Source organism: Agelaius phoeniceus, chromosome 1 (assembly GCF_051311805.1).
Source record: "Agelaius phoeniceus isolate bAgePho1 chromosome 1, bAgePho1.hap1, whole genome shotgun sequence".
NCBI lineage: Eukaryota > Metazoa > Chordata > Aves > Passeriformes > Icteridae > Agelaius > Agelaius phoeniceus.
Window position 1 is genome coordinate 93,086,952 of NC_135265.1, and position 12,003 is coordinate 93,098,954.

Genomic DNA, 12,003 nt, shown 5'->3' on the forward strand with positions numbered 1-12,003 from the left:
TTTTTGTGGGGAAAGTGGATGGTGGTTTGTTTGAGGTTTTTGTGAGAGGATTAAATAAATCTGTGGTGTAGTGTTTGTTGGTGTCTTTTCAGTGCGTTCATTTTTTTTTTTTAACTTGGTAGATATGTACTTCAGGATCAAAACAGATAGAACAAACCCAAAAAGCTATTTAGAGACTTATGGGAGTTTTAATTTGTTTTGGTTATTTTGCCTCTATTCCAGTATGTTTGTACAGCTTACAGGTACAGTGGCTCAGATATCTCATTTCTTATGCCTTATTAAAAATTTCTGTTTTCCTTTTTTATTTTAGTCTGTAGTTGCCCATTTGACTTCTTCTTTCCCCCTACTTCTAGTTATATTTAAATGCACAGACTGGTATTTTCAGTGTAAGTTTCCTTAGGTGTTTTGTGTCCTTTTATTGGTGAAGGCCTGTTTAAACCTGTGATTGCCCATGTGCAGGCTGCGTGCTGCTAGTGATGGACTTGGTGAGCAATGTGCAATTGAAAGGGAACAGTTCACTGAGCTCCTTGGCTTGACAAGAACTAAGTATGTAAAAAGTCGCTTTGTTGGCAGGAACTTTTGAAAACAAAACCAAATCAGCAACTTAACTCTTGGTGAAGCAGTGGCAGACGCAGATATCTGGATGCTTGATGATAAAGTAGTTCTCAAAGCAAAGACGGCCAAAGGAGCAGCAGAATGTTTTCTGGACACTGGAAGAGCAGCTGCATGGAATCAGTCTGCATGTCTGTTTAGTCTAGCATCTTGTCTCAGGAGTGGACACTCGTTTATGCATAGACAAAAGAATGAAAACAGTAGCTGTTGTTAGGAGGTTGCTGCTCTTTGGTGGAAAAAACTACTTTTGTATTTAATCGATTAAATTCTCTTTTTGCAGAGAATCAGGATGACTAAAAAAAGGAAACGTCAGGAGGATTTCCAGAAAGTGAAATTCAAAGTTGGGAAAAAAAAGCCTAAGCTAGAGAATGCAACTGATACTACCTTCAAAACAAAGGCCATACAAATTCCTGAGCAGCTTAAAGAAGATGGAGTGCTTCCTACACAAAATAGAAAACTTAACATAAAGGTATGCTGTGATATTACATTCTGAAATGACAGAAAATTGCTTGCCTTTTGTCTAGGTTGACTATGTTTACTGCAATTTGGGAAAAAAACATTTATAAAAAAAGTAAATAAATGCAGCGGGCTATCTGAATGCACCCTCGTTTTTAAACAATCTTGTATTTCTCTGGGGGTTGGATTTGTTTTACTTTCTTTGTGTCCTCTTCTGTCTCTTACAGCTCTGTGCTTAAACGGAGGAAAGCTATTCAGGCTGAGGTTTTGTAGTTCTGCTTTTGAGAACAAGAGTGAGAGGACTTTCCTTTGGTCATCACTCTGTTGAGTCAGTGGGGTTGTGCATAAACTTAAGAATGAGACCTAAGGACAAGTCATTATATCTTGTTTTTCCTATCACTGAATTCTGATTAACAATTTGTTAATTGTTGTGCTATAAAATGCATACCATGTTTGTTCTAAACCCATTTTGCTATTATGAACAGCAGTACATCATACGAATATTCTGTATTTTTAAGTGTTTAGGAAAAATGTGCAAAAAATACATGGGGGAAATTTGAAAGTTAAAATAATAATGATGGCAAGTGTATATATTTGTTTCCTTATAGGATCTGCTCTCACAGATGCATCACTATAGCCCTGGGGTTAAGCATAATGCACTTCTCGGACTCAAAGAACTCCTGTCTCAGTATCCCTTTGTAATTGATGCACACCTTTCCAGTATAATAAGTGAGGTGGCAGCTGTGTTTACAGACAAAGATTCCAGTGTCAGAGGAGCAGCTGTTCACCTGCTGCAGTTCTTGGCTTCAAAAATAAGAGCAGAACAGATTGCTCCATTTTTTCCTTTGGTAAGTGCCCATCTCTCTAGTGCCATGACTCATATCAGTGAGGGAATTCAGGAAGATTCATTGAAAGTCTTGGACGTTTTATTGGAAGCATACCCAGCTCTTCTTACAGACCGCAGCATTATATTGTTGAAGAATTTTGTAGAGCTTATTTCTCACCAGCAACTCTCAAAAAGACTGAAAAGCAGGGACAAACTTTCGTGGATGCTCTCTGTTAACCCAAATCGCAGAGTAACTTCTCAGCAGTGGAGGTTGAATGTACTTACCAGGCTCAAGAAGTTTCTCCAAGCAGTGGTAGATGGATCCAGTGATACAGAGGATGAAGGGCTTCAAGAACAGGACAGCTCTCATTCTGTGAGGACCCCAGTATGTATTAGTTGGAAGCTCCATGCAAATAATCAGCAACCTATACAACTGTTTGAAAATGGTGGCTTACGACCAAAGATCAACTCATCATTTAGACTGAGGTGAGAAAATGTTAACTAGCTTGGGAATTTAAGCCAATTAAATTGTGTGATCATAAATTTGATTTTTTTTTTTGTGGGATTGTCCCTTAGCCATATTTTAGGACACTTAGTGTAATATGTAATGTACTGCAGAGGCTTGAAAATACAGGAATACTCAGCAGATAACTGTATTGTGTATATCAAGAACCTTTCCATTACAAAGATTTTATTTTGTGCTATTAATCATAATTTTGGATTACCAGCTCTGTTGGAATATTTTTGGAATGCAAACTGACAACTTCTTGCAGGATGTCTAACAGACCTAGGGACAAGTAGGCAAATTTCTTTGTGTGAAATGTAAGCTTGTTTGTGATAATGAATTTCACTGAAATTTTGTGCTTTTACCTTCAGGAGTCTTATCATAAGCTTAGGAGTGTGTTGTCTTTGACTGTAGCTCCTTTTAAAAAGGACAGCAGGATAGGATGTGTCTGGTGGTATGAAGTTCTGCTGAGTTTCCAATTCTAGATATTTTAATCACTTCACCAGTTTATATATTCACAGTGGATGAAAGATGTCTCAGCTGAGACATGCTGATGAATATGAAAGGAAGCATAGTGTGCTTAGTCACAGAAAGGTTTGTGTGGGTTTCAGTAGTACTGTAAACAGATGTGAGCTGAAGTTAAGGGAGAAATAAACAGCTGTTTGGATTCCTCTCTGATTCACCCACTAGAGGTGAACCTCCCACCTCACTTTTTGGTGCTATTTGAACATTGGCATCCTCATATGCATTACTATGGATGTTACATATCTGCTGGCAGGAGACCTGGAATGGTGATATAAAAAATGGAAGCAGTTTAGCTGTTACATAGCTCTGTTCCCTATGGATACCAAGGTGGTTTGAAGAAAAACCACAATCCTTGTTTTACTGCTGGAGTAGACAAAATAAGAGGTATAAAGCAGTTTTACCAAATTCATCTAGGAAGTCAGTGGCAAAAAGGGGGATTAAACCCACAGCCTACTCCATTACTATGTCCATCTTATATCTTTGAAGGAATGAAGGACAGAAGAAGAGGTGTTCTCTCTGAATACACAGGTTGACCTGAATTGGCAGGTGTTTTCCATCTCTGTCAGGGAGAGACATCCATTCCTGCTCTCCTAGGCTTCCTCTTTGGAGGTAGCATATTACTTATGGTAGGTATAGGAAACATATTAAGCTAAGTAAGAAGATCAGTTTATTCTCCTAAAAGTGGTTGTCAGCGTAAGTGTTCAGTCATGGCCAGCAGTATCTGCTGCAGGTGAGATTTTAGCTGGCAGCTAAAATCACAACTAAACATCACCAACTAGGCCTGTGATGCCCCCTTGAGGCAGGGGAAGGGTTCAGTGCTGAGCCCAGAGCAGTCCTATTGAGTTCCTCTTTGCAGTCAGAAGCACACAGTTGTGGACCACTGTGTGTCAGAGGATGCTTGTATTGTGCCCTGGGTGATATGCAGTGTGTGATGTACCAGGCCGTGTAATAGCTGAAGATGCATTGTATCCAAGGTCTAGGGAAATAAACTTTACATCTGGTGTCACCTGAATTGGATTCCGCTTTTCTGAGGAGCTAGATTTTGGTGGAACATCGTGATGTGCTTCTGGTTATAAATACTCACAAAAAGATGTTTGCAAGCATGAGGAGGAGCCAGAAGAATAGAAGGAAACGTGGCTAGAATCCAAGGCGAGATTGGCAAAGCAAGCTGATGGCAGCAGAACAGAAGAATAGAGAGGGAAGGATCATCTGCTGAAGGTACTAAAATGTTCTCATTTTATTGCATTTGTGCATATTTTTGATGTTTTTGTTTTTCACAAGGGTACAGCTTGTTTTAGTGACTATGTGTGAAGTTCCAATAGTGAAGAGTTGTGGTGGTGGTTTTTTGTATTGGCCGCTGAAATAATTTCTAATAATCTCAAGGTGTTTAATTCTGTCACTTCCAATCCCAGTTGTTGCCTTTTATGGCCATTCCCAGGCCTCTGGTATGGCCACTACTGCAAAGACAGAAATTAGTTGTAATAAGAGGTGCAATACTCTGTGTGTGTGTTTGTGTGTGTTTAAAGTCAAATAGTCAAGTCTATGACTAGCTAAGGATAATGAGTTGACCAAACCATAAGTAATTATTTGCAGAGTGTGTATGTGTATTGGTGGTCTTGTCACTAATACTCCAAGTAAGTTTCAGCTTTGTTTTTCCAAACTGCATAATAGCATACTAAATTTTTAAAGTTCCTGTATCTATTTAATCTTGCAAGCTCATTGGACAGGGCTGACATATCAATAATAACCTAGTGATAATGGAATGAGATTTTCTGAATCAGTTTGCAGTATTACTGTGTAATAAAAAGGATAGATTCTGAGCTTGGAATGCTGGATGATTCAATGATGCAAATCTTAAGACTTTGTTATCTTCTGTTGTGTGGTAGATCTTCCTACTGTGTATAAATTAAAAATTGCAGTGTATTAGAAAATTGTTAGAATGTATTCTCTGCATTATGTGCTGACTGTGCTGCTTTTTGCATCAAACTCATTTCAGGTGTGGAAAACAGAAAGGCTTCACAACTCAAATGTGGTGGTACCAAGGCGTGTGATTTTTATTTTTATTTTGACTGGAAGAGAAACAGTTGAGCTTCAGGTTCTGCTGAGAGTTCAATATGAAGCTGCAGAGAAAAGCAAAAATGACTTGAGAAACTGAAATGGAAGATGAAGCATAGCCAATAAATATGTACATGTGCATCAAAGAGAAATGGAGAATGCAGTTCACTTGGTGTGCCCTGTGTTTGCTGCATTTGGCAGTGCACACAGAAAAGGAGAACAAGTAACCTGGCTTAAACTGCAAGCCATAAAAACTTAACTTCCAAAGACTTTTCCTGCTTTAAAGACCAGCAAGTTATTTCCTTATTTTCTATTTCTTTTATACTTTCTTTGACTTCCCTTTGCTGAATTTCTGTTGTCTTCTTATTGTCAAATGGCAGATATTTACACAATTTTTGTTTGTTTGGTCCTGCTGTATAAAAATACTGGCATTTTAAAGACAAATGGCAACTTAGGGGGTACACAAATACCTTGTAGCTCCTTTCAATAGTATTTCATTCTCATATAAAGGTAATATGCTTTGCAGTGTTTCTAAAAGTCACCCTACCATTCAAGGGTAGTGATAGCAGATGTGTGACAGCACAATTGCCATCAAACCTGCCCAGGTCAAGTGAACCTGTATTGTTAAGGATACTGTACTAATCAAATAAATGCTGGACAGATTGCTATTATACTTTGTCATCATCTCTTACTGGCACCTAAAATGTATTTTACACTTTTATTGTTAACTCTGAATGTGTGGAGGAGTCTTACCTTGAGAGATAGGGGCTTCTTCTGCAGGGGTGCATGAAAGCTATGCTAAGTATTCTTACCCAGTGCTTTCAGCAGCTGGGAGGAGTACCCCTTTTGGCACTAATTCTTCCTTTTTCCATTCCTTGTTTCAGAAAAGTACTGAAATAGTTGTGTGTTACACTTCTGTAAAAATCTTCCAGTGTGGATTACCAGCTCCTCAGGTTTCATGTGCTATTCACTTTTTAATTGGGAGATTTTTGTGTTCCTTAAATAAGTTGCTGGAATTCCAGAGTTCTGCTGTAATATCAAGTAGTTTTTAGAAAAGAAATTACTAAAGACTACTACTTCAGAACTATTCCAGCTAATTACTGAAATTTCAGACTCTCATCTGAGAGCATAATCCTGTCACAGCATAGCATTTACAGGACAACCTCACTTTTTCAATCAGATTATAGTCTTGCTATCAAAAGGCTTTAGAATTCATTGTGATTGTAACTGAAAGATGGGATTTGTCTGCTGTATTTGAGATGACTGAGAGTTAAAAAGTCTGAGATAGAACCACTCACTTTAAACTCTTTGTAGTCTGAAAGAAGCCGGTGTCTACTGCAGTGCCTGCACTACAGAAGGGAAATAAGGCAAACAAACAAATAAACCACATTATATTTATTTGATATGTTGGTTGCTGCAGTTAAAGCTAAGCTTTATAAATTTTAACATGTTTGATAATTGTAGTAAGTAAAAGTAAAGCAAATTTTTTTTTCTTATGATCAGTTATGTTTCCACTTATCCCTTTTATTTTGTGGTGGAGATCTAATTTCTCTCCCCCATCTTGCCTTCATTGAAAAATGGTTTGTATTTGTCTCACGCTTTGTTTTAATTGCTTTTCCCTGTTCCTTATCCACGTCATTAATACCTGGGTTTTGGTTTGGTAATTTTCTTGATACAGTGGTATCAACTAGAGGGAAATGGCAGAATAAAATAATTATGATTTGTATTAAAGATGATGGCAACAACATGTAGCTAGAAGGATAGAACTAATAGAAGATAAAACTAATCTGATAATTTAGAAGTGACTAGGAAAACTGCTTTACATCTTCAATACGAAATTAAAATACTTGTCAACAAAAGTTCTGCAGGTCTGTTGAAAGTTTTCCAGTTCCTATTTTGAGTGTATATGTTAAGAAAGATGACTTGGAGATGATCACTGAAATAAAAGGGAGTTTAGCAGGAGGTTCAGTGTGCTAATCTTATGTATGTTAGGAGATTAGAATTATGATAGGAATTCCCTGCTAGGAATGGTGTTCCTATTAGGGCGAGGTTGCCGATGGTGAGGCATGCAGTGGTTGTGGGGAGTATTTTTTGGAGTCCTCCTATTTTTTGGATGTCCTGTTCACCATTTAAGCTGTGAATGATGGAGCCTGAGCACAGGAAGAGCATGGCTTTGAAGAATGCGTGAGTTGAGATGTGAAGGAAAGTTAGTTCGGGTAGGTTTAGTCTGATTGTAACTATTATTAGTCCTAGCTGGCTTGAAGTGGAGAAGGCAATGATTTTTTTAATGTCATTTTGGGTAAGGGCGCATGTGGCTGCAAATAGTGTGGATAGAGCTCCTAGGCAGAGGCACAGAGTTAGGGCAGTTTGGTTATTATTGAACAGGGGGTGGGTTCGGATGAGGAGGAAGATGAATTAGGAAACAAAATCACAATGGAAAACAATTTTACAAATGATCGATTGAAACTGTTGTTGCCTTTTTTAAGGAGTCTGTACTCGTTAAAATTAACAGGATTTATCCAGGGTTTTAGTTCATTTAAAGAATCTTCTTTTCAAATTGTATACAAATTGCTTGAATTTGTAGTAGTGTGTAGTAGCAGTGTTAGGTCATAACTGCTGATTATCCTTTCAGAGACACAAGGTGTTTTTTGAATAGGGGGAGAAAAAGAGTTGCTTTTCTTGATTTCTAGGAGATGATATATTAATTTAAACTGTATCTTAGTTTTTAAATTTTTTTAACTTCATTATCAGATAATTTTCTGTTTAGTTGCTTTTCAGAGCATAGTAGCTAAACATCAGGTGGGAACCAAAGGTATATTTTTACAGGAACACTTTTTTCCACATTTGATGTGAAAAACATTGTGTTTATTATAGTTGGAGATGGTTATTAACTGTAATAAACCTTATGCATTTGACAACACCTTGTAGTCAGCTTCATTATTTTGCTTTAATGAGCTTAAAAGGGGTTTTTTATTATTTTGTTGTGCTGAATATAATTAATTCCTTATCATTGGTTGAAGGTGATAGGATAATGCGTATTGTATTTCTCCATTTCATAGACTTTACGTGTAACAATGGGGAAAGAAATACTGAAATCTAAGAAGTTGTTAAAGAAGCACACAAACTTGCAGGGAGACTTGGGAGCAGGTTTGTTGTAGATGGTTTGAACTCCCTTTTTTTCCATACTGAAATATCTAGCAAGAAAGCCAGCAAATATTTAATGTGTTTAAAAAAGTAACTTTTCCCATTATTTAGAAATCAGGAAAGTGGTATTACTGTAATCTTGCCTTGAAAGGTGTGATCTTTATCTTTTTATGCTCTTTTGCTTTTGTTGTCTAGGTCTCTGACAAGTGTAATGGACAGTGCAGAAAAAGGCCTGTCCTCGGCTGAAAACTTAAAAGGTTTTATTGAGATAATAATTCCATTATTGATTGAGTGCTGGATTGAAGCATCTCCTGCACAATCAGCTCCCATTCTTGGAAACCTTTTGGAATCAGAATCTCAGCAGCTCATGCAGCAAGTTCTTAGCATAATACATTTATTGTGGAAACTCACGAAGCGACACGATGAAACATACAAAATGGTAAGGGAGAAATGATCCATGGCATAATGATGAAAGTTCATTTTCTTTTGATTAGAAGCTAGTGGTTTGGTGATTTGAAGTACTGAAGACACTTCATTAAGAGAGAAAAAGCCTAGGTGTTGAGTAGATTTTGAATCTGGATTTTAGTGCCTTCTACTGTAGAAAAGAATCTGTTGAACTGAGCCAGGAGTTCAGTAAATAGTCTCTAGGAATCCTCCCTGACTGCAGTACAAAGGGTTTGAAACTGGAAATGGTAATGGAGAAGAGGAGCATTTTGTCTCCCAGATAACCTCTAGAATATAAATTGGAACAAAGTGTAGAATGGGGTTGTTTGTTTCTTGTTTTTGTGTGTTGAAAAATTTCTTGGGGGTGGCTGGGAGTGAACAAACCCTAAATATTTGGAAAGGTAGAAGATAATGGTGGTCTGAGATCCTGTAATTGCTTGGTACAATCTGTTGCTGTGTCATGATTGGTAGAATCATAAGACATTGCATCAAAAAGGTTTTTAGGAAGTATCCTCTGAAGTTTTTTTTATTCTCTCTGTATTTTACTTAGATAACTGAATTGCTTTTTTTTCGTAACTTTTGCTGCTTTTACAAAAAATTTACAAACTGGAAAATTTGGCTATTGAGTAGTTGGAGGAAATGTCTTGACAGCTCTTGGTTTAACCTGTGTATAGAACTGTAGGTCCCTTTGCTAAAGGAAAAAAAAGCTACACATAGGGTAATTACTGGAAAACATTCGTGGAATTGATACATTAGATCAAAGTTACCAAACATACCCAGCTTTGAGAGATGGATTCAGTGTGTCTGAGCAAAGCACACTGTTCCTCTTTTTTCTTCTTCATCTTTTCTAGAGGCCCTCTTGGAAGTGGGCAAAAAGCAGGCACTTGACCTGGTAAATTCCTCTGGCAGCCTCCTGTCCCTAGCCTTTTTCTGAAGGATCCTGGAGAACTGCTGCCCTTAGCCATAGGGTGCCTGTATTTTGGTCACGTGAATGGCACACTCCTCTGTCAAGATATAAAGTGGTTTGGGTACACAGAGTTGGATTATGACCATAAGTTGTTTGTGGGGAGAAAAAAATCTGAGGTTCATACAACTTGTTTTTTTGTGGAGCAAATTTCATTTTAGATTAATGGTTTGTTTTGTCTTTATAGTTACCATTATATACAAAATGCATTCAAATAGCTCTGTTTGAAAATGAAAGCTTTGCTTATTTAATAGCCCTTGGGCTTACAGGCCGAAGTGGCTATTACAGTCACTGTGGATAACCACTCTGTATATGCTTTGTGGAAAGCTATTGATCTTTGAAATAGTTTAATGGCCATTCTCTGCTCTTAATGGTCAAATATCGAAAAGATTATTCTGCCTGATCAATTTGATAGCAATGCAGGCTTTTTTAGTGATGAGTTCTGCTGGACACTTTGTGGAATGGTGACTGTCTGCTAACCTGCAAAGAGGTATCGGAATATGTTTTAAGTCCACTCTGATTTTAAGAACCCTGATAAATTGGTATAGAAGTACTTCATTCAGATCTATAACTCAGATTAGTATTGCATATATTCAGGTAAATATGTGCTAAAAAAATAAAGTGGTTCAGTTAGCAACATGTTGTTGCTCAACCTTAACTTACAGCATCTTGTTATGCTCCCTTGTTTTGTGGACCTTCATGCACAGCACTTGAAAGTGAAGATGTATAAACAACTTGGAATCAGAAGCTAAAGTTCCTAGTTTCATTGATTCCAATAATGAATTTTGGGACATGATTGTCTGGATTTATTTAATTTGCTACTATGTTTTCTGTCTGTCATCTGCTTTCCTTAACAGGAACTGTGGCTCCGAATGAATTACCTTGTAGATTTCAAGCACCACTTCATGCGTCATTTTCCTTATTCTTTACAAGATACAGTAAAGCACAAAAAGAAAGATCCATGCAAAAGGTAAGAGTAAAATCAATGTCATGTACCAGCTTTAATTTCATAAGAGAAGTGGGACAATGTGACTCACATGCTTTATCAAATATTTAGTTTTTAATGGTGGAAAATAAAACTTATATTATGTATTTCTTGAAGATCTGTGGAGATGCAGTTATAGGAGGGGTGCACTGCTTCAAATTGAGACATTTTAGTTGTTCTTTGTAAAAGTATTGTATAGGAAGTTGTCTGAATAGCATCCAGTAGAAAATTAAGTGCTGCCTTAGGGAAATAAAAGCATTTTATTCAACTCTTGATCTGGAATTTTCATATTGCTAAATGGGGATTGTTTTAGGCTGACTGGTTTCATATTTCTGCATGTTTTCTTCAGCTGACTGCTGAGTTACATTAAACATAGTTCAAACATTCTTTTCACCTCCATATAGTCTTCTCTAGTTGTATTATGGGGCTGGGTAAGGACAACTTGGAGGGGAGATGGGCACACTGTGGCTGTCTTGTAGGGCAAAGCAGTAGTGGAGCAGAAGCCAAACACACATTTCTTCACTTTTGATGTGTCAGAACAGATGCACCAATTCTGTTTTGCTACAGACCAGTAGCAACTGGATCCAGAATCATTTTTAGAAAGGAGCATTCTTGTTTGTCTCTGTGGGCAGAAGTTGCTCTGTTCAGTGTGGAACACGATATTTTAGTAGTAAGTTGTCTCCATTCGCAGCTCCCAGATGTGAGACTAAATTCATGCTAAAGTTGTTCTGAAATCATTCTGCACCTTTGCACTCTATGTAGAACACGGGTGTATTTACTAGGGGTATCAGCTGGTGTCCATTTTTATTTCAAAAATAATTTTTTGAAATCTTTCTGTTGTCTCCCCCTCCTCCCCTTAGCAACAGGAACTGTATGAAATCCTCAAACAACATCGACCATCTTTTACTGAATTTAACCTTGTGTGACATAATGGTTTCATTAGCAAGCGCTTCAACACTTCAGACGGACTCTGGCTGGCTGGACATGATAAGGAAATTTGTGACAGACACTCTTCAGGATGGCAGCAAGCTGAATAGCAAGCAAGTGAACAGATTGCTTGGGGTGACTTGGAGACTAATGCAAATACAGCAAAACAAGGGTAAGATGAGTAGTTTCTGGAAAGCAAAATTATGCACTGACAAAGCTTTGAGTTGTTTTAGCATTTTAATGCTGCACTTTACATTCTCAGTTGCTACACCAAAATGCATTTTGTCATAGAAGTAAAATGAATTTTATGGTAATACCCTTGCATGTAGCATTGGAGACTTTATTTTTGGAATGCTTTTAGATTCATTCTGTTGATATCCAAGGTACAAATATATTTGTATCTGTTTTCTGGTTTTTCTTCTTAAGATACTCTTATAAATGGAAGATTAGCTTTATATTGAAAAAGTAACTACTAGGCTGTAGAGTGGCATGATATTTTAATATACCAGTCCTTATTTAAAGTCATTAACATAGCTGATAGACTTTCTCAACTACTGTCA

General features: G+C 37.3%; 1 protein-coding gene across 3 annotated transcripts in view; it reads left to right on the forward strand.

The window, feature by feature from the left end:
• The window catches only part of TEX10 (testis expressed 10), a 54,764-nt gene that overhangs the window by 1,969 nt on the left and 40,792 nt on the right, over nt 1–12,003 (forward strand). For all 3 annotated transcript variants that reach the window (XM_077183404.1, XM_054629233.2, XM_054629242.2), the window contains exons 2-6: nt 893–1,081; nt 1,677–2,380; nt 8,319–8,562; nt 10,389–10,501; nt 11,377–11,615. In XM_077183404.1, the coding sequence (XP_077039519.1) occupies nt 902–1,081; nt 1,677–2,380; nt 8,319–8,562; nt 10,389–10,501; nt 11,377–11,615 (1,480 nt within the window). In that variant the 5' untranslated portion in view covers nt 893–901. The remainder of the gene's footprint in view (nt 1–892; nt 1,082–1,676; nt 2,381–8,318; nt 8,563–10,388; nt 10,502–11,376; nt 11,616–12,003) is intronic.